Source organism: Labrus bergylta, chromosome 19, assembly GCF_963930695.1.
Source record: "Labrus bergylta chromosome 19, fLabBer1.1, whole genome shotgun sequence".
NCBI classification, from domain to species: Eukaryota; Metazoa; Chordata; class Actinopteri; order Labriformes; family Labridae; genus Labrus; species Labrus bergylta.
In genome coordinates, this window is record NC_089213.1 from 7,849,466 (window position 1) to 7,871,985 (window position 22,520).

The 22,520-nt window shown below is 41.5% G+C and overlaps 2 protein-coding genes across 2 annotated transcripts; one reads left to right on the forward strand and one right to left on the reverse strand.

Annotated features, from left to right (window-relative positions):
* The first annotated feature begins 574 nt into the window (after positions 1-574).
* On the forward strand, positions 575-8,416 carry tac1 (tachykinin precursor 1). Its single transcript, XM_020638632.3, has 5 exons — positions 575-958; positions 3,862-3,964; positions 4,062-4,085; positions 7,741-7,797; positions 7,882-8,416. Exons 1-5 carry the CDS (start codon positions 848-850, stop codon positions 7,926-7,928), a joined length of 342 nt encoding a protein of 113 aa, XP_020494288.1. The 5' UTR covers positions 575-847; the 3' UTR covers positions 7,929-8,416.
* Positions 8,417-8,553: 137 nt separating this feature from the next.
* On the reverse strand, positions 8,554-21,971 carry asns (asparagine synthetase). The gene is made up of 12 exons (XM_020638662.3): positions 21,842-21,971; positions 19,120-19,375; positions 17,787-18,024; positions 17,501-17,686; positions 17,321-17,422; positions 15,327-15,454; positions 15,093-15,219; positions 13,397-13,503; positions 12,711-12,811; positions 11,905-11,986; positions 11,651-11,806; positions 8,554-11,287 (listed from the first exon to the last, which is right to left on the reverse strand). Exons 1-12 carry the CDS (start codon positions 21,964-21,966, stop codon positions 11,078-11,080), a joined length of 1,818 nt encoding a protein of 605 aa, XP_020494318.2. The 5' UTR covers positions 21,967-21,971; the 3' UTR covers positions 8,554-11,077.
* Between the last annotated feature and the right edge of the window lie 549 nt (positions 21,972-22,520).

Consider the following 22,520-nt stretch of genomic DNA (forward strand, 5'->3'; position numbering starts at 1 on the left):
ATTTGAAGAGGTAAAACATTTTAATGTGTTTTCTTCAAACATTTAAAAATAAAAAAATTATCTAATTAACACGTTTAATGTCTGACTTAAGAGCAACGATATATATTTTCTTTTTTTTTGGATATTTCGTATCAAAAGTAGTTATCTTAGTTTGTTGCTTATACCACAAGTGTTGAGAAGGGACCAGTCCGTGAATGCAACATTGAGCTCGTTCATTTCTACTTTCCCGGCGTGCAGAATCTCTCTCAAAGCGAAGTCTAAAAGTTAGTAGGGCACACTCACAACGAGGCAGCTCCATGTAGTTTTATAATGTGATAAATTATTTAAGCGTTATTAAACCCACGCTATCAGCAGTCAGGATACTTAATGACACTTAGTTTTTTTTTTGGCTCCTCGAGGAGTTTCTGAGGAGTTATAAAATCAGCTCAGACTAGTTTGAAGGTGGAGGAAAATTCCTATGACGCACATGTTTTTTTTGTTTTACAGTTCGTGATATCTGTAACTAAAGCCAGAGTAATCACACTACTCTAATGACGTTACCAAGCATCGCTGATATATAGGAGCGCGTGCAGGGCGGACCAGACAGAGACCAGAGAAGGTGCTACTGCAGAGGCTGAGCGCGCGGAGAGCTTTTTGGACACAGTTGGGGGGGTTTTACGCACGCACGCACTCACGCACTCACTATGGACTATTGCTGAGCTCTGAGGAAGGAATCAGTGCGTAAAACAAAGCTGCTGATCGTGCATCAGACCTTAACGCGTTTTTTCTTTTTTTAGTTTACAGCTGATTCGAAACTCACTCAAAGGTAAACCGCAGCTAATTGCGTCGAACAGCAGCTTTTGGCACCATGAAGTTGCTGCTTTTCCCCGTTTTAATGGCTTTTGTCGCCGTCGCTCAAGTTTTTTGCGAGGACCCAAAAGAAGAGGCGGACTACTGGACGAGCAGTAATCAGATTCAGGTAGTCTGCAGCCGTTTCTTCGTGTTCTCAGTTTACTTACCTTTTCATACGTTCTACTTTAAAGCTACAAATAAATGCCTGTTTCTGTTCTGCATGACAATTTGCTTAAACCTGCACCTCGACTGCAAGTTTGTTTTATTCCATAAATGAAAGAGCACAGGGGTCGGTCAGTGATTTAAATGTTTTTTGGAGTTTATAAATAATCCCTATATCAAATTGGACAGTAGGTAATTTGCTACTTATCACCTGCTCATCTGCATTTCTGTAGGTTAAGTGGGTACAACTGATGAGATCATGTAGAAGAATATTGGATGCATAGGTTTTATTATCCTTTGATTTATATTTTTGTCATTTTATAAATATGTCTTGCTCCTCTCCAGTAGCCACTCTCTTGCATAAAGCAAGCTTAAATAGTTGTCACTAGATTTGATATTGCTGAGGATGGATGACACATGATGAGGGATTCTAGTGAAACTCAAGTCCTTCATTGGATTGGGAACATATTTTCAAGCAGATTTATTTCTGAAAACGTTTTAAAGGGGTATAACATTTTGTAATGAAATTAAATTGTTGAACAGTGCAACTGTGCACTTTGTGTCCTGTAAACTCATGAGTATAGGGCACTTCAGAGAATAAAGAGATAAATGATCAGTCTACTAATCCCTTACTGCACAGAGTCCAGCATCATCCTGCAGGTGGATCACTTCAACCTCAATCTTCCAAAGACTAGAAATGAACAGACACACAGAGCAGTTTTCTGCATGGAAGTTTGCTTTTAATTTGAAATGTTGAATTTGGAAGAATAAATTGTTTAACTTTCAGGTATGGTGTCTGGTAAAAAAAAAAAAAAAAAAAAACTGAAGAGGAATGATCTTTGTTACACTTTGAGAATGAAGGTTCAAAATCAGGAATGAAGCCTCTCATTGTGGAGGAAAGATTGGGAATCCTGTTGATAAATTCTTAAAATATCAAGAATAAAGTCAGATGATAGAAATAAAGTTAAGAAACGTCATAAAATAGTTGAACTCTTCAGGAAAAAGTTCAAATGTTTAGAATAAGGTTAACATTTTAAGAACAAAGGCAAAATTATAGCAAGAAGTCAGAATCTCAGGGATAGAGTTGCACGATGTAACAGGTATCAATGTTGAAATAAAGCATCAATCAAATGTAGGGTCAGCGTCAGTGCCAAATATGATACCAAATACATCAAAGCAGGAAGATCTTTTAACATTTTTCTTTATTCTCAGAAAGCAGGAAAAGATCTGTTACCTCTGATTCTTTCTCTTCCTCATGTTTTGCCCTCATTGCCCTCCGTACATTTCTGCCTGCCTCGACCAGAACACTCTTGAAAATACATTTTCAAACCTCAATGAGTTTCTTTCCTGGTTGAATAAAAATTAAATAAAGTTGCCCAACAAGTGTTCAAACCCCCTTGTTTTTGCCCTTCATTGAGAAATACTCTCCTCCCATGATGTTCAAAAAAGCCTCATTCCCCCCCCCAAAAAAAAGATTAGCAGACAACATGTTGTCCTCTGATGTCGCTCCTGCTTCTGTGTCTGAGCCTTGAAAAAAATTCTTTAAAAAAACAGAACCGCATGAATTTGTCACATAGATTAAACATTGACTAAACAAAGATTAAACCTTGATGTTATATTTAAAATCTATATTTTTTCTCATGCATGCCACAAAAAAACTCCTTCATGAAAGCCAGAGACGGGCTGAATGTTTTTATGCTGATTCTCTAAGAGGCTATAGATGATTTCACACTTGAGTCTAGTGAAGTTTGATTTGTCTCACAGACAGCTGAAATGATCTGCTCCTGCTCAAAGAACACAAAATGTCTCGAGTCATGAAGATGGAGACAGTGCGAGGCGCCCGGAGCAGCCAGCCAATAGGAAATTAAATAAAGCCCTGAGTGCTCAGTGAAGTCGCAGCAGAAGCCTTAACAATCTCCATTGACATGAAACGCACGTCCTGCGTTTGACATAGCGATCTGGGGATGAGCCATCAGCTTTAAAACTGAAGGCCTGAAAGCTGGAAGCTTTTCTGCAGATGAACGAGCCGGCGATAAATCATTACAGCTCAGTGTGGGGACGTTAGTGGCCCCCCCAGGAACACGTCGCCTTCAGGCTAATGCACTCTGAGGAAATATATCCCGAGATTGAACTAGAAACGCTTTAATGAAAAATCAGGATTCAAGCCTTTTATACATTATTACTCCGTGTGCAGGAGAGGAGTGGAAAGACAAGGGTCACATGATGCCCTCAACAAGATAGAAATACCTTTTTGTCTGGAAGTTGTTGCTTTATATTATTCCTCAATGTCACTTTTATAAGAAGATGGTTCAATATTTTGATAAAAACCTGTACTACAGCTATAAACAAACCTGCAAGTGGCAGTTTATTTCATGCAATTATAATATATCCTGGAATTTGTTTAAGTGTTGTGGAATAAAAGTCATTTATTCTCATATTTTTGTTTAGAGAATAAAGGTGAAGTGTCAGTGTGTTATAAGAAAAATAAATCAGAGGGGAAATGTTGTTTTCAGTTTGGGAAATGAGATTGAAATGACCCAGATAAAGTTAAAATCATTAGACCTGTTCAGTCCTGTAGCGTGATGTGATGAGCTCAAGGTTGAGAATAAAGTCTTGAAATATTGAAAATTAAGACAAAATGTTGAGAATCAATCCAACTTCATTTTCAAATTGCAAGATAAGTGTTCCAAGACCCATTTACAAAGACTAAAAGAAAATCAATTTACAAAAAAAAAGCATCTTTTCATCGCTCCTTTACCACTCAACATGTCACTTTTTACAATAAGATAGTTCAACGTTTTGGTGTTAAATGACCTTGAATTAAACACAGGGACTGTATTTATCACCTCTGTGATTTCTACCTTTCAGGACGGCTGGTTTCCCAACGAGCCATTAAGAGAAATGCTCCAGAGGATGACAAGAAAGCCGCGACCGCATCAGTTCATCGGCCTGATGGGGAAACGCTCGATGGGTGAGACCTCCCTCTCTGTAACCACGCAGGGTTTAGTTTTCATTTAGCCTCTCTAGACCGGATTTTTAAATGACACCTTCTCTTTCCACTCCCACAGGAAACACACAGATCACCCACAAAAGTGAGTATCACATCATGTTTACAAGTCATTCTTTAAATGTCCATGCAAACTCTGCAAAGTGAGGATGAGGATCAGGGTTATGTTCTGCAGGATTAAAATAAAGGAATTCTAAATTATCACTCAATATAATCACGTATGCATGCAGATTACCTCATACCCGGTTATTTCTGCTCATGAAATCCACCTGTGTGTTCGTTAGGAATATGAATCATGTTTTAAAATGGTCGCGGTTTGCTACATTTTAAGTTTCCCGGGCCGATATTATCATATCAAGTGACTGTCGGTTTCAGATAAGTTCATCACAGATATGCATTGATACTAGTAGATTTATTCACCAGTCAAAAAGCATTTCATTTGAGTTTGATTGTAAAACACTAGCAGTTCTCTGACACCAGCAGAGGGCGCTATATGGATTACAACAAACATTTAAACCCTCCAGAGTGTCGAGCGGTGATGCACGAACATGCACAGTTACTTTCCAGTTGAGTGACGTCTGTTCCTGCAGGGGGCTCTGGAGGCTCATCAGCAGCAGCCGCCATGCTGGAAATCCTGTCTCAGTCTAACTTTCAGTCAACCTAACGACAGGCTGAGAGCTGGAGCTGAGGCGGGTTTTAAGGCTCTAGACGAACCGTTACATTGTGCCCACCTGTCAATCATGTCAGCTACACACCTAACTATGGATAACGCGTATCGTTCATTAAATCCCAACGAGCCAGTGATGATAATAACTAATCAGACCTATTTGGTTTTTAGCACCAGGCTGTAAACATGTTTATTTATGCTGTAAAAACGGCTTTTTTGCCTGTTGTGTGTGTATATGTGACTTCTGGTGTTCCTGCAGCCAGCCTCTGGTTGACACTCGGCGAACTGCAGGACTTTGCTCTTCCGCATTGGCTTTATTTTTCAAGACCGGAGGTTTTTAGGTTGACTGAAAGTTAGTCTGAGTCAGGATTTGTAGCATGGCGGCGGCTGCTGATGAGCCTTTTCGGGGGCCCCCTGCAGGAACAGATGGCTGACGTCACTCAGGCTTCATCTGTTAATATTTACAGTCCAAGATCTGACCTCCATTCAACAAACAACCATGACCATCAAACATATCCCCCCCCCCAACCCCAAAATATTCTTATGTGGAGCTTGAAGGCAGGTAACCAAAATTCCCAGAAAATCTCCAGAGAACATGACGTCAGTGTCAACGTCACTTCACTCCTGCCTCTCTGTCTTTTGCTCATAATAAATCTTCTATTAAAAAAAACCTGCTAAATTACCTGAAAGGCCTCGTTACAAAGGCTAATGAATACTGACAATGACCCTTTGCTCTTTATCATAATACTGAAACTATAAGGTCAAACATACAAGTCTGTATCCTCCTGTCTGCATAATTTGAGTCTCAGAACATTTTTGGATGTTAAAGGCGGTAGAAACCAAATGAGCGTGGAGCCTGCCCTGCAGGTGTTTTAGGGGGAATGAGGTATATTTATCCCAGAACATGTCACTGCACTTGTAAACTCACCCACGACTAGAATAGGTGAGTCATTTGGCTCCAAAAAATACTGAAGACAAATCCTCTCTTATGTGTGTTTACGTCAGCGGTGAAGAAACCCAATTTAATTAATGGACAGCTCCACAGATGATTTCATTTTTTGTACTTTTCTTTTGAACGCATTAATTGGTGGGTGAGGAATGAAGGAGGTCCGGAGCAGACGTCTGTGTGGGACAAAGAGAGGGGAGATAAAGAGCACACAGGACAGAAAAGGAATGAGGAGGAGGGGATTTCTCTCTGTCTCCCACTCAGTGATGCAACAACAGCGCAGAATGAGCGAGTACACATCTCATTTATTCCTCGTATGCAGGCATGACCATAAGTCACTCATCATTAGAGGGGGGGAGGGGGGATCAATGCCCCAAGGACATGTGAGACTTAAATTGGATTGTTTATGCTTGTGATGGATTGAAGGAGCCATGTTTTCACTCCGACACCACAAAGTCTGAGAGACAATATTTAGTCATTTCCCCAGAGCAACACAGGGACTTTTTATATACACTATATTTCTGGTACAGTCTCATCAGTCTAATGTAAATATTGACGTTGTAAATGTCACATAATCCCTCAGGGTTCAATAAGTTTTATAACACCCCCCAATTGAATACTACCCCTCCTCTTCTGCTGATCATATTACAGTCCATTACTGTGATTGACAGACGTCGCATTAGGACTGTGAAGCAATCACAATATGACAAAATATTTTGTCATATTTACAAAAACAGCAAACCCGACAGGACCTGCACCGCGTTCAAACTGTAAAATACCTGAATAAATACTCAAATGCGTGGATACTTTGGTATTTTTTGATGCCATTCGTTGGAAAAGTACCGAAGCTTTAAACTAAAAATCTTCAGAGCGAGAACAGGTTTTTGAAGTTCATTTAGCGTCATGAAGATGTAAAAGTTACCTTAATGTCTCTTTAAAAACTCACAGAGCGGAGGTGACGACACTGTCTGAAATTCACAAATACGTTGGCAAACTTATGATGCTGAATGTTGCAGAAACATTTGTTTGACTGCAATTTTTGGTGAGATATTTCTTCATTTGGAGGTGCCTAGCGCCCCCTCCTCTCTAGAGTCGATGCTCTCTCAGGTTGCCATGTGGTGGACACTGAAGCTTCAGTGTTTATCCAGCTCTGCATCGCTCTGTAAACCTTTCTGCGTTCTAACCTCTCTCCATTTTTTAAAAGCATCTCCAATATTGATTCTAGTTTGAGCACGTTTCTGCTCGTGGAGCTTATTAGAAACATGCAGAGGCTTTTTAGGTCGGGTACAATCACTTCTATCTGAACCACTTCTATTTATCGCTGCAACAGCTGTTTTGTTGTCAGAGAAGCCAGCACTTCAACAGAGCATGTTTCCTTAATGTCTGATCATATAGTAAGGTCACTTTTTGGACCTTTAAAGAAAGGGTCCCTACAGAGATCGAACTTTGTTGTTAAAGAGAAAGACGATGTCTGAAAGTCATTTTCAGTGTGTCACGGTTTATGGATTCATCTTTCATGGTGCGTTCTTGCAACCGTGCGCACCTGAGAACGAATAGGCCAGTGGTTCTCAACTGGTGGGTCAGGACCCAGAGGTGGGCCACAGAGCCATTTTCAGTGGGTCGCGAATGTGTGTCTGGAAAAAAAACTTGATTTAAATAGTCTGTTTAGTGCTTTTTATTTTGCTTTTTTTAACCAACTTAGTTTAAAATACACAATAAATTTTAAAAAAGTAACTACATCTGATTGGTCAAAAAATGTCAGAAATTTCGGGTTGCGATTTTTCCTGGAGGAGTTGGTGATGGGTCCTAAGGCTTGACGAGTTGAGAACCACTGGTCTAGGCTGTGCACGGGGGTACCCTGTTGGTCAGTCATTTTTTTCAACTTTCATTGACTCAACTTTTGAATCCTGAGAAAAAAACCCTCTTCATGCCCCCAAATCTACCGTCCAACGAGACGGACTCCCTCGTAGTTTAACAGATTTCTTCCTGTGTTTAGGGCTTGCAACAAGGCCGAGCTTTCACTTCCCAGCCGTGGTTACAGAAATAAATAAAATGATACTAACTCTGTTTTGTTGACAAATAATCTGAAAGAGCGGTTTTAAATAAAGACGTGTTTTCTCTTTAAAGGGCATAAAGTCAACTCTTTTGTCGGACTGATGGGGAAAAGGAGCCAAGAGGAGCCAGGTACATTTAACAAAGTTGCACAATCACTAGATGTGCTACATGAAGTGCTCTAAATTAAAAGTTGTTTTTTTTATCTTTGTATAGAGTCCAATGAGTGGAACACATTACAGACGTACAACAGACGCCGCTAGACAGCCATCTCTTCTCCGCCTGCTTCTCTTCTCCTCGTCTGCAGGGGGAAGGAGTCACCGACGCTGGGTTTTTGTTTTTCTCCAAACTGTGTGTAGCTGTTAGTTGAATAAAAACGATTCTGTTTCCACACTGTAGTGAAGTAGCAGTGCTGTACCTGTGCCAGTTTCCATTCATCAAAGCAGGATGTAGATCGGGGGGGTGAAATGTTTTCTGACAACGTCTCTGTTTTTAACCATCTGCTTCAGAGTTAATATTGTGGACCATCAAAGCAAGGCGATACCCCGGGGTATGCTGAAGATTGCACTGCCAAAGTCACTGTATAGTGCCTCATTTCTGTTTAATTGCTACTGATTGTTCTATAAATACGTAACACCGGGACGGGTTTTCATTTAGATTCGTCATGTTCTCCATCCAGACACAGGATACCTGTGGGTGTGATAGTGGTTTGACAAATATTAAAATTATTTTCTTTACTGGTTCAACTTCAGCTTGCAAGTCTTGAATTTATTCTTTTACACAAGTCAGAACGCTTGCTGCTGCTGGGAGCATCTTTAAAAGATGTGGACGGGCTGCCCTCTGGTGGACAACAGAGGTACTGCAACAGAGGTACTGCAAGAAAACACATTTTCAGAGGCAAGAGAGGGAATTTATTTCAGCAGCAATTATTACAAAACCAGGAAAATAAAAAGAAAGCAACTCATACATAATGAAAATATGTGGAGGGAGACAGGATGACAGGACTTACAATATAACAGCCTTGTTATAAATTCATTGCAGCATATACAATGTTCAATGTGTCCTCAGTTTTGCAGCTCAAAGGGAGTTATGTTTCTTCTTTCTTTTACATAATCAAATATTGTTGTTGCGCTACAGAGGAATATAATCAGGATTATTGTGTGATATGTTAACACCAAAAGGATCTTCTGATTTAGGAGCCTAAATGTTGTCCTCACATCATGTCTCTACTAGGGGTGTACACGTGTAACCGGTTAGTAAATCATAACCGTTTAGGAAAAATCAGTAAACGAAAACCGTTTTTTTATTTATTATTATTTTAAAATGTTTTAGAGACACGTATAACGCAAAATAACACAAACCATTTATTTAGAGATGAATAAAGCTACAAATGTTCCACTTTGACAACGTTACTGCGCTCACAAATGCACGTGATAAATGTTGGATAACTGACCACCGGGCATTACGTCACGTAACAAGTAAGTTTCACTTTTGACTTGCGATAGCAGCCAAGACTACTCAGCGAAGTGCGGCGTGGAGGAGCCGCACTCCTGGGGATTGGCGATTGTTTGGACCTGCCTGTGCGGGTTCTGGCTTTCCATGTCGCCCTTTCGCAGCGGCGGTAACCGTTTTTTTTTCAGATCAGACGAGACAACCCGCTGAATTTAAGCATATTACTAAGCGGAGGAAAAGAAACCGTTAAAAAAAAAAAAAAAGTTAACCGTGTACACGAAAAAAATGACATCATGTAACCGTTTAGAAATTTTTAGTAACCGTTCACACCCCTAGTCTCTACCTTCAAACATTATGTAAGAGATACTCAGACATCTGTTTGCATAGACAGTCCTACCTAAAAAACCTAACTCTCAATGAAAAACCGGCACAGACGGGATTAATAAGTGTGAACAAGTTTCACCTCACACTGAGTCACCTCTGTCCTTGAAGAACTGGAAACACATCCTGCACACTAATTGCATAAAAACCTCGCCTACACGCCGGAGCTGCAGCCGTTTTGGTGTTAGCCTTTTGAGTTATCAGTTTGAGGTTAAAAGGAAGATAAACAGAAAGCATCTAATGCAGACAGGTCCAATGGTCAGAATGAAGCTGTTAAACTTCCATAAATCTACGAGTCACCGTCTTTAACTCCACTTCACCCGACATCAGGTTCCTTCTTTTCATCGATGAGTATCAGTCTGATGAGTTTCAGGAGAGTTAACACAGGCTCCTCTGAACTATTAGTAAGTATTTTTTTCTATCGTCTGTCAGACTTTGATGGAGTTTGTCAGATGACGCTCAAGCTGAATGACTGACCTTTAGAGTGACTTTGATTCTTTTGACCTGGACACAGGTTTTTAAAGGTTACTCGTGGCTGAATAAAAAGCGCATGGTTCATGCATGAAGTCCATTCGGCTGCACAAAGACAACATGGCATCTTTCAAATATGTGGTATGCACTGAATGCAGACTCTATAATGCAGTAAAAGTGGAATAGTCTTGTGTTTTTTTAAAGTGTTATTGGTGCTACTTTGTCAGATTTCTTTGTCCAAGAACGACGTCAGTCTGCAAAAAACTTTCAAGTTAAACTTTTCTAGCTTTTCTTCTGGATCCTCCTGAGGCCTGTTATCAAAATCTCTGTTTCAAAGTCAGATAGATCTACAACATGCCCAAGAAAGAGGCAAACCAAAGCTAATATAAGACGTTTTCTTGTAACATTTCAGCTGTGACTTTATCATCAATATCTTTTGACTTTTTTCTTACAAATGCCGGTTTCACACTGCCGCTTCGATCCGCGATAGGGTTTCAGCTGAGCTCCAGCTGTGCTTCCACAACGCTGAAAAACAAAATGAACCCACCGACTGGGACAGGAATATTACCAAGTCCAGGAATCAATATGACAGTACAAAAGACGTGATGACGGCTGAGCTTAGTTACGGCATTTTTGTAAAAGAAGCCGTTTGAATAAGGGCGCTGTTTATGACTTTATTCTCGCAAAGTTATTTTATTCCCTGTAATTCTGTAAAAAAGTGTTTAGATTGTTGAGTATTAAGTTTGAAACTTTTGTTTCATTCTTCTCAAACTCAGATGAAGAGGTAAGAGGGTAAGAGGGTTGTCTGTAGGTACATATTATATAAAAGGGGTTGGGTATTATAAAGCGTCTTCTTGCACCTTTTGGATTTTTGTTATTCGGGGAAATTTTTTGATCGCAGACTCAAATAAACTAAAACAACTCCCCCAACCGAGAGGCTGACTTTTAACGGTAAGTCCAACAAACTCCATCGCAGTGTGACAAACTTGGTATCATGTACGACAACTAATCCCAATAAACCCGACCTAATCTGAGATCAAATCAAAGCTAAGTATGACACATGTAGAAGGCGTGTAGAGGACCTAACATACGGACTGGCAGCCGCCGTTCATTCATCTTTGTCCGGTTTGTAGATGGAGAGGGTCCGGGCCGACGGGTCGGTGGCGTTGATCCAGCGGGGCATCCAGTAATGTGGCAGCCAATCGGCGCGGCCGGGGAACTGCTTCTCAAACACCTGTCTGAAGTAGTACGCCTCTTTGGAGCGCGGGGGGATGTGAGGGAACGTCTTGTGAGCCCTCTCCATCTGGTCGTCGTTGACCTGAGAGGAGACGGGAGGCGGGTCAGACACTCGAAGAGACGCGCGTCTGTTTTCTATGTTCATACAAGTGTGTCTGAAAACATGCAGAGTGAGTGGAGATCTGACGATAGTAAAAGGACCTCGAGTCCACAAACACTTTTATCATAACCCGTCTAGTAAGCATCTGATGAACTTTTTCAAACTGTAAAAAAACAAACATTTTTAACCATCCTGAAATGGAGCAAATAAACTGACAGAATTGATTTAAGGGATTTTATTTTTACTCGGGTACATGTTAATCACTTTTGTTAGGCTTAACACCATTTGTATTCAAAGTAAAGATTTACGTCATAACTTGTATTTTTCAGCAGTGAAAACACCTACCATAGACTCAAGGTGCTCCTGCAGGCAGGAGTACCAGGACTTCTTCACGGACATTATCCCGTCGCTGAAGGCCTCTTTGCGCCTCCACAGGATCTCATCGGGGATCAGGTTGAGACCTTTGAAGGAGTCCCTCAGGAGATGTTTCTCCACTCCGTTCTGCAAACACGGGCACACACAACACGACTGTCACAAAGCAAAGATCACACCCGACATGAGCAGAGAAAATAAACACAGGTTTGAACTGATCAGCTGACCTTAGGAGTCTTCATGTCGTCGGGCAGAGAGAGGTAGTACGCTGTGAGTCTGTGATCCAGGAAAGGCACTCTGAGCTCCAGACTGAGAGACACAGACACATCAAATCATTTCCATTATACTCTGTATAAAGAGATGGACGACATGACAGCTCCTTGAATGTGAAGCCAGAACATCTGGACTGCCTCTTAGTTGTAGTACAGCTCATAAACCTCCTCAGTCATGTTCACAGACGGGAAACAAGTCAAACTATAACATTTAAATACTGGTCAAATAAATGTTTTCCTCAAACTCGGTTTCTGAGTTCTTGTCATGCTGATTTGTAGCCGAGTGTTCACAATTCTACGAGCATAACGCGGCTGGTCTCGCTGCAGCAAAAAACCTGGTGGCATTGGGCCAACTCTCTTCTTGAAATTGTCCTGATGGAGTGGTCTGTGGCTTGAATGCATGGGGAGACCATGAAGACCCTCAAAGCATGGGACGCCACCTACAATCTAGTAAAGGACAGTGTGCAGTGTGCTCGACCTTCAACATGTTTTTATTGTCTTTGTTTTCCTTGAGAGATCCGGGGTGGGGATGTATTAGGGGTCGCAGCAGGGATGTTTTATAATTAGAGCGGGGGATGGAAAGAAGGCCAAGATTAGATGATCTGAGTAGACGAGGGGTGGGATATGGTACGAGGAGGTCAGAAATGTAGCTGGGTGCGAGGTCGTGCACTGCTTTGAATGTAAGTAACAGGATTTTGTAGTGGATTCTGTTACTTTAAGAAGGGTGCTCATTGTGGTTTATATCACAATGAAGGTGTTACCCGTGTGCAGCAGTGGTGCGATCAGCTCGGAGGACGTCAAACAGGTAGAGCTCCTTCATCAGACGGACGCTGTCCTCTGCAGCAGCCGAGGGAGTCGGTGCCTGGAGGAGGAACACAGCTCGGTCAGCACCAACGCTTTCTGTTTAACATGCACCCTTTACATTCATCTGTTGAACGCATGTTTGTAAAAGAACCCTCTGCACTCGACCGGTAACATTTCAATTTGACCGTCAACAGGACGTACGTCTGATCTGATTGTTCATGTTCATGTTTGGGCTTCAGCAGCACAAGACATGCCAGTGCAGTAGACATATTTTTTCTTTATCTGAGAAAAAGGGACGGTGGGTCGAGTCAGAAAACAGGGAGAGAGAGAGAGTGAGGGGTGACATGCAGCAAAGGAGCCGCAGGTTGGATTTGAACCAGAGCCAGTCTGCTTAACCAGTAGTGGGGCGTGCAAACTGACCACAAGGCCACTGGTGCCACATTAAAGGATATTTTTTTTAGAGATGTTTTGCATGTTTGATAACACCTGCCATTAAAGTGCTCATCGGTTTTCAAAGAACTATCACCGGATGAAGAGCAACGGGTCGACATGTTGTGATTATTTCACATTTTTGTGCCACTGACTCAGCATGAGGGCATGTTTTCTTTTTCTTCCAGTAGTTTAGAACTTCTGGAGGACTCACTTTGTGGAAGTAGATGTATCCCTGAGTCAGCTCGTCGGCTCCCTCTCCAGAGAAGATCACCACACTGTCCGACTTCTCCCTGATGTACTTGGAAATCAGGTACATTCCTGCAGAGAGAGACAGAGAGAGAGAGAGAGACAGAGAGAGAGAGCGGTTTTATCACTACACAAAACTTCAAATGAACTTCAAATGTCCCAAAGGAGCCTTTGAAATACAGCTCAAGTCATGTAAGTTGATTTGAACCACAGTGATGATCCCTGAAGCATCAAGTCTGGATTCATGATGTTGATATTTACATCTCTACAAATGTCTATCACGTGAAGCATGATCTTAGCCAAAATTCAGGTGATCAGCACATTTACGGTAGTAGCATATGATCACGTCTTTCTATAGAAGGGTTGCTAGGATACCCGAGTTTTAAGATTAGGTACAAGCTAAAAAAATATGAATACTTGTAATGATACACCAGCAATAGAAATTTAAGTTCTAGACACCCAATATCGGAGATAAATACTTGTTTTGAGTCATCAAAAATTTCAAGGAAACTTTTGCCCTCTGTTTTAAGGCACCCTCACACGGCCATTTTGGACGCCCCCTTAGTTTACCAGGCAAACGTTAAACCAGCAGGTGATGCAGCGATGCAAGAAAACTGGTTCAGATTGAACGATAAACCTGCGTGAGCGTCGACTCTAGAGAGGGCGGGTTGAGACAGCTCTCCAATGGTTTGAACTTAGACTGCAGTACTCATTTTGAACACTAGGAGTCAGAGTTACATATTATTATTCTTTGCAAGCGTAATCCAGGACGTAAAACATAATTTATACAAAGAAGTGCTGCCTCAGTGTTTCATCTTCATACATCTACAGTGATTCAGGATGTTTTGGACATGATCTGAAAATATTGGCTGCAGGAGTTTTTCTCTCATTTGTTGTTATTTAGAATCGCAACTATTGCTGATAATGATACATTACTCCTACAGTATATTTTAATTATTACTTCAACGATGCAGGGATGGGTTAGGGCCCAGCAGACGTCCGACATGTTGCCCCTGCCGACCTCTGAGCGTTAAACTAACACGACGGCAGAGAGTGAAAGCAGCCGGTCAGGAGGAAAGAGGAATGCAGCGATGCATCAGACACATTTTGGACACATCAGTGAGCACACCAGTCTGCAGGAATATGAGGCATTGGAAGCTCAGAAAATGTCTTAATTATTTCTGAACTGAAATTGGAATTGTTCTAACCACTTTAATCATCCTACTAGGTCAGGCATCAGCAACCGTTTCTATCAAAAGATGCATTTTTGTGGTTCAAGAAGCTCGGTATCAGCCCCAAAAACAACCATATCGTTCGGGCCTTAATAATAAGTTGGCTTTGGGGCTCCAGTTTCTTTTTCCAGTCGACCCTGTCTGGAGTCAAGTCCAACATGCATGTAGAAAGATAAATACAGCAAGACTACGTGTGACAATCTCAAGGTTTAACACCCAAAATATGATGTTTGATTTAAAGTATGAATCTATTCTAACATCATTTTTTTAACATCTTTTATTTTGTATGTTTGAATGACAGATCATGTCTTACTTTATAAACCCCCCTGAGAAATATCTGAAGCGTTTTTAAAGACCTAACTGAGGTTTTTGTTTTTTAAACTTTCGACTACTACGAAAGTAGTAGTCGAAAGTCACTACGTCACTCACCGACTGAGGCACGTATGGTGGTGATGTCGTAGGTCTCCAGGTGAAAGATGACCTCCTCCACAGCCTGGATACCTTCTTCCGCAGTGAAGTTCACCTCGTGGTGCTCGCTGCCAATGTGAGCAGCGACCTGACGAGACAGAAGGCACCACACTAAGAAGACACCACAAATACTTCATTCTTCACGACTGTGAAAAGAAACCAGCAGGGTATGATGGGTTGTCTTATGTAACTGACCTTGCGTGCAGCGATGATGTCTGGACTGCCCTCCGAGCCGATTGAAAACGTCTGAATAGGATACGGCACCTTCTCCTCCTTGGCCAGCTTCACCAGAGTCGCAGCAACCAAACTGGAGTCCAGACCACCTGAGGGGGTCAACAAAGAAATCTTAATCCCACCCCTTCGATAAACTCTGTCCTTCCAGTTCCAACCTTTGATACATCTGATGCCACGTTTTGAACATAGACTGTATAAAACATGGACGTAGTCTCAGTTACATCAATAATTGGTTCCTGAAGGGGAGTTTTGATGCCAAGCGATGGCTGTAGACTAATCCCCCCCACCCCGACTTGAACTACTCGTTTCTTGTACCAGGCTGTTAACACGTTAATTTCTGCCGTCAAAAAGGGCCATTTCAAAATGGTTTTGTTTGTACCTTGTGGGACTTTTGCAGCCAGCCTCAAGTGGACACTCAAGGAACTGCAGTTTTTTTTTGTACTTTTACGTTGGCTTCATTTTTTTTAACAGTGGACTTTGCAGCTTGCTTATAAAATCATGAACTCTCAATATTACGTCAATGTCTGAAAGTATCGGAAAGCACAAAAGCTTAAAAAAAAAAAAAAAAAAAAAAAAAAAGGTCTTCGTAGCATTTTAACCAAAAGCAGCCACAAGAGAAAAAGAGAGAGAGAACAGCAGTGCTCTATTCAAATTAACAAGTGTGCAAATGCTGTCCTCTCTCAAGTTGTTTTGGCGTCTTAAAAAGACGCTATGGTGAAGTTTACGTCACATACAGAGAGACGGCAGAGAGTTTCTTTGATTGGAAACAAATATTAAAATGTCTCTTCATTTGTACTAGTATGAATTTGAGGTTAATGTCTTGTGACAACCCTAGCTGGTTGTCCTGCCAACACTAAATGCCCAACAGTTATAACCCCACCCTTTTCCAGTTTCCCTCTGCAGTTAAAGGGATACTTCACCTGTTGAAACATAAATCTGTATTGACATTGGGTCATATGTGTAGTAGAATTGTGAAATACATTTTGAAGTTGGTGCCTTCTTGGCCGAGAAAAGGCAGAAAGTGTCTTTTTGGCTTATGTTGATGAAGACACCAAATCCCAGAATGCACAGCCACTCCTACTAAGGTCCTCTAGTTCAGAATCAGGAATACTTTATTAATCCCAGAGGGGAATTCGATCGATACAGTTTCTCCAAAATATACAGTATAGCAGTAGAAATATATTAATAAAAACATTTACAGACATGTTTACTTCAACACGAGGCCGTTTCCTCAACTGATTCAGAGATTTCTTCCAGAATTGATATTGGAAATTCCTGGCAGAAAACAGACTCTATGTCTGTGTCCATAGACAAACAGTGAGAGCACCGACACTACCAGGCCGCCCCAGCTCGAGCCGGCCCGGGCTCCTCGTCCTTACCGCCGCAGACAGGAAGGCCTTATGTCTCGGCTGCTGAGCCCGGCGGCCGCAGCAGCCAAAACACAAGACCGGCCTGTCGGCAGCAGCCGCCTCACAGCTATATTTAGATTTTTTCGCCATTATCAGCTTTCAGTTAGCATAGCTTCCAAGCAATATGGCGGACGTTAAGTTTCGATTCTGGGAGTGAGTTCCCACCCACTGATCTGTGATTTTTTTGGTCGAAAATATGACAAACTAGCGTTGTAGTTTCACGCCGCTAACCACAACAGTTTCCAGTGACGCAAAAATCCTCATTTTGCATCACTGGAGGCTCCTTTTCAGACTCAGAAATACAAAGATTTCCCATCTCAGGGGAAAATGAGGACGGGATGCACGACCATTCAAAAATACTACCAGGTTTCTAATGATACAAAGCTCAATGGTGAAGCATCCCTTTAACTCAAGGCTGCCAAAAACATGATGTCGTCTCTTTGGGGTGAGAACTTGTACATGAATCTGCCTGTCTGCTTACTTTGTTTGCATAAAGCTACAGATATGAAGGCTGTCCTTCAAACCTCAGACAGACTTTCAGATTACCTGACAGAAGACATCCGATTCTCCTTTGAGCCATGAGACGTTTCCGCACGGCGTTCTCAAACAGCATTCTGACGTTGCTTTTCACAGTTTCCTCCTCGAAACCTGCGGGGATAAATCCGTTTGTACAAAGACTTCCCAAAGAGATAAATCAGCGCCAGTGAACAGTGAACAGTTTCCTACTTGTAGGCAGCCTCTCCACCGTATCGTAGTTAGCATGAGCGGGCTCCTTGGTGCAGCAGTGAAACTGGTCCATCTGAACCGACTGAACTTTGCCGTTCTGCTTCAAATCGAACACCTCGAAGTGCCCGGGCAGGAAAGGCGTGATGTTGGCGGGGGTGGTCATCGCATGAGTTATGTCTATAAGGCCTTTGAACAGAATGACATCAAGTTAAGCGGCGATAAAAAGCTGTCAAGACTTTTATCACAGCGTTATAAAAGAAGAGGGGGAAATAAACCTTGTTGTTACCTTTCGCCTCCGAGCAGACTGCGAGGAATCCGTCGTCCGTGAGGAGTCTGTACAGAGGCCGCACGCCGTACGTGTCTCTTCCCAGAAACACTTTCCTGTTGGCAGTGTCCAGCAGAACAAAAGCAAAGACGCCGTCCAGGAGAGTCGCCATCTTCTCGATGCCGAAGCGGTCGTACAGATGGAGCAGGATCTCGCCGTCCACTTTGGTCTGGTGATCAAACTCAAACTGCTTCTTCAGCTGAGAGAACATTTAAAAAATAAAAATAAAAATAAACACATTAGATATAAAAGGATCCGAAAGTTTCCTGAAAGGAAACATCTTCTGAAAAGTGGAGCAGGCAAAAGACAGAGAGGATGGACTTTTCTCATCATTGGGGGTTTGAAGACAGACTAGAGCAGAGGTGGGCAACTGGCGGCCCCCATCAACCCTCAATGTGGCCCCCCATGTCAATTTTTACACATCAATTCATTGGAAACATGAAAAAAACATGACAAAATCTGCCATGAAAACCAGAAATATGTCCTTAATAATATATGATCACTGGTGTATGTTGAGTTCAATTTGAGACACAATTGACTGCAATTGTTTTTGTATTCTACAACTTGGCCCCCTGGCAGTGAGAATTAAATCAATGTGGCCCTTGCTGTGACCAAAGTTGCCCATCCCTAGACTAGAGACACATAATAGTGTGTTTTTTTTCCTGCAGTATTAATTGCTAAGTGATTGTAACTGGACAGATCATCTAGAGATCACTAGGTTTTCCTTTGAGTGAAGGGCAGGTGAAAAAAGATTGATTCTTCTCCCTGCTCCTTTATGAACGTTGATTGTGATCCAATTGTGAAAATAGCTAAATGACAGGCCAAACATTACATGCAGAAGCTCCTTTTGTCTCTTTTGTGTGTTTTAGTGTTTTGGGTCTGTGAGCTGGGACAACAGTATGAGTGCAGCAGCTTTGTGACGTGTGTGTGCTGCGTTCGTCCAAACTGTGAGATTTGAAGCAGGTGTTGGCAGAGCAGGTTTTTATCTTTAAGGCTGTTTTAAGCCCCTAGGTCAGAGAACATGACATTTGAATACAGACAGGAATGTCTGACGTGTTGGTTCACATCTGCAAACTTCAACTGCAACTAAAGCAGTTCTCATTACATCATTCAGTTTCCAAGCGCCTAAGCTGATGTCGTCAAACGCCTTCTGTTGTCCAGCTTACGCTCTAAAACCAAAATGTTTCTATTTTCATACAATGCTTGCGAATGACCTTGCAGCATCTTTCAAGCCATCTGAAATTAAAAACAGCAGCTTCTGCAACAAAAATCCCCGTTTCAGTCGAGCCTTTACCGTTTGATGGTTGTAAATCTCTCCGTTGTAGCACAGCCACAAGAAGGGAAACTTCTTGATGCGTAAGGGCTGCATGCCATACAGCTGGTCCACGATAGCCAACCGGTGGAAGCCGAAACAGCAGTTGGTGAAGCCATTGACGTTTTCGAAGCGGAAGGCGTCGGGGCCCCTGTGAGCGATCTTCATGGCACTCGTGCACTGAACCGACAGGCACTCATCACTGCCGAACAAAGCCCAGATCCCACACATTTCACCGCTGAGGGAGATGCATGGAAAAAAACAGAGAGAAAGACCCGTATACGTTGGTGACTGTGCAGTTTAGAGAAGGCTTGTCAACATTTCCGATACAAAAAAAAGTTTGATTATGAAATGGTTTTCCAGTCTTTCTAAACCTGGGCCTCGTTTGTTGTATTTTTTTATTTTTTTTATCTGGATGTCTAAATGAAAAAAAAGGTGCAAAAACTTTTAGGATGTACTGCAGAGTTGCTTCCGCTGGCAGCCACAAAAAGCTCATAATGACTGCTGTAAAATCCCAGCAGGCAAATGGTAAATGGACTTGAGCTTGTAAAGCACTTTTCTCGTCTTCTGACTCCTCAAAGCACTTTTTACACCGCAGGTCACACCTACACATTCACACACTGATGGTAGAGGCTGATATGTAAAGAGACCATCAGTATGTACTAATTCATTTGCACGCCGCAGACAAAGCAGCGGGAGCAACCAGGGGTTGAGTGCCTTGCCCAAGGACACATCGGACATGTGGCTTCAGGAGCTGGGGATCGAAACCCCCAACCCTCCGGTTGAGAGATCACTGACTCTACCGCTGAGCCACAGTCTCCTCAATCAACGCTAAGTTTCCCCGATTACCATAAATGATTGAGCCGACGTCCACTCTAAACAACAAGCATTTGAAAAGTTGTTTTCTTGTGACTCCACCAACTGAGCTACAGCCGCCCCAATAAAACAATAACCATTAAAGGGCGGGTTTTCTTCCTGCCTGGCTCAGATCATAATCCAGAAAAGAACATTTTGGTCTGTTGTTATAGAGCAATGCGTTGTTGTTGTTGTTGTTGTTGTTTGAACTAGAGACAGCTGTTTCTGACCTTATTCATCACTCTCTTCAAAGTCACCAGACTCCTTCAACAAAAAATGTTTTCTTCTTCCTTGAACAGGTCTTTTTTTTTTTTTTTTTTTTCTTCTGTAGTTGCCTGACTTTAGAGTTTAAAATGCTTGGTTCAGATGCAGCTGAATACGAGTGTGACTTACACACACACATAAACAGCGACAAATGAAGGAAGCCGCAGACAAACGTCTCCTGCATTATCCAAAGTTGAAGTCGCTGTTTTTGTCAATGGAGTCTGGTGACTTTGAAAATAAAAAAAAAAAAGGTATTTCTCTGCAGAGATTCTCTCCATTATGTTGTCAGATAAGTTCAGTAACACCAGCTGTGTGAAATCCAGAGGATCTGTTACACATTATGAGGACAAAGAATGACTCTACTTTGCAGAGACACACTGTCCCTTCAGAACAACAGCTCGGTGGAGGATTTATTTCCCGGCACCACAATGACCCGTTTTCACAAGCCCTGAAGCTGTGCCCAGCCAGCCTGTTTGGGGTCTCTGTGAATTGCTGACCCACAGGGTTAAATTACTAAAACACAAGCCAACCTGTGATAATGTTAGCTTGAAATTCCCACTGTCTGTGAACGCATCATTGAACATGACGTTCCACAAATTGCAGAATTACTAAATGTTTTGAATCTGATTCAAACAGTCAGTCTAGAAACTGAATTATCTTGTTGGACATACTTTAATCAAAACATCAAATCATAATAAGTCACACATGCAAACTTACATTTTAAGTATTTTTACACGTCGATTTAATTTTCATTTCACCTAATGATATGGTTTTAGAAGAAATTGTATAACGTGTGTAGTTTTACATTACTGTGTAAAATATAACATTTTAATAATTGCACATTTTTGCGATCCCCTGGTTGGTCGTGACCCCTGACCCCCACTTCAGCAACCATGGAACTAGGCTCCTGATTTGTAATTCACAAAGTTCAACTTGGCTATTAATGCACGTTTAACAAATACAAAACTTCAGATGCCTTTTACCTTTTGGTCATTTGAACTGCCCACATGCGTGGTTTCCATGTGCAGTCTTTTATTTTTTTATTTATTTTTTTTGCTAGCGTCAAAGTCACATAATGCAGAACCCCGTATGAAATCCTGCCAATTAAACATTTGTTCATCTGTGGGCAAAATTTAAAAAGATAACGACATAATTAAAGAGGTGACATACATTTTCACTTGGTGCTCTTTAATTCGGCTCGGACCAAGCTGTTTAATTATGTACAAAAACACTCAAATTTGGTCTTTTAGTCCCTTCATCCTCTCCTAACTCATGGTGCTCCACGCCGGGCAGGGCGAAGGATTCCGTGACGCTGAGCAGCCAAGTTTAATATATTCTTCAGCTTTCTCCAAAATAATTCAATGCTTGGTGGCTAATGCTTACGCCGAATTATCAAAAACAACCAACATGTTTTTATGTGTATATATTGTCTAAAATTAAAACAATTGAAAGGGCAATCAAATATCGAGCAGTTTTTGAAGCAGCATTTGCTTTAAAACTCCATTCAAGTTAAAGTCACTATTTCTGCCATTAAAATTTAAACAGAAGATTAACTCAATGATTAAATCCCAGATACAACACTTACCTGGTTCTTAAGATGATACCTGTATTAATAATAACTGAAGCAGTAACGATGCCAAATGGCTGTAATATGATGCAACCGCTGAATGCCGACCGCTGTGTCAAGTTACCGGATACACGACCGTACATCCGTGATTGTCTCTTCAAAATAAGAGCGTATGAGAGCCATACACTCGCTGTGGTTTAAAAGTTACGGTTTACTTTTCGGGATTTCAGTGCTCCGTACTTTGATCTTTTGGTTATAAATTGTAAAAAATTAAAATACTTTTCGCATGCAAAATAATAATTCAACCCCTCCCAACCAAGCAAAGTTGGCTATGCAAAAACTAAAGCAAAGGCCATAGCGGGAAAAGATGTAATGTAAAAAAATAAAAGAGAATAATCAAATGGAAATGCTACAATAACGTTAAATGTAACTTATTCGAAACAGGTTACAATATGTTTATTATTACACCCCAAGATCATTGTTCTCTGATATTTCGTTTTGCTTTACACAAGCTTAAGTTGTTTTTTTAAAAAAAGAAGCTTGAAGACGTTTTATTTTGAAGGATTTTTACAGATCAGATTTGTTTTTTTAACTTGACCGTCCACCCTCGTGTTTCCCCAATTAACTTGACGTTGACTGTTGCGTCACCTTTAGAGTGGTCATCGCTGAAAATCATACCTTAAAAAACACAGAATAT

What these genes read in the sequence shown, in the direction of transcription:
- asns (XM_020638662.3), bottom strand. Translation starts at nt 21,966, where the DNA reads ATGTACGGTCGTGTATCCGGTAACTTGACACAGCGGTCGGCATTCAGC. An exon ending in GGTATCATCTTAAGAACCAG is followed by an intron (nt 19,376 to 21,841) that starts GTAAGTGTTGTA and finishes CATCTCCCTCAG; the next exon opens with CGGTGAAATGTGTGGGATCT. An exon ending in ACGACATGAAGACTCCTAAG is followed by an intron (nt 11,807 to 11,904) that starts GTCAGCTGATCA and finishes CCGTGTTTGCAG; the next exon opens with AACGGAGTGGAGAAACATCT.
- tac1 (XM_020638632.3), top strand. Translation starts at nt 848, where the DNA reads ATGAAGTTGCTGCTTTTCCCCGTTTTAATGGCTTTTGTCGCCGTCGCT. An exon ending in GATGGGGAAACGCTCGATGG is followed by an intron (nt 3,965 to 4,061) that starts GTGAGACCTCCC and finishes CCACTCCCACAG; the next exon opens with GAAACACACAGATCACCCAC. An exon ending in AAGGAGCCAAGAGGAGCCAG is followed by an intron (nt 7,798 to 7,881) that starts GTACATTTAACA and finishes ATCTTTGTATAG; the next exon opens with AGTCCAATGAGTGGAACACA.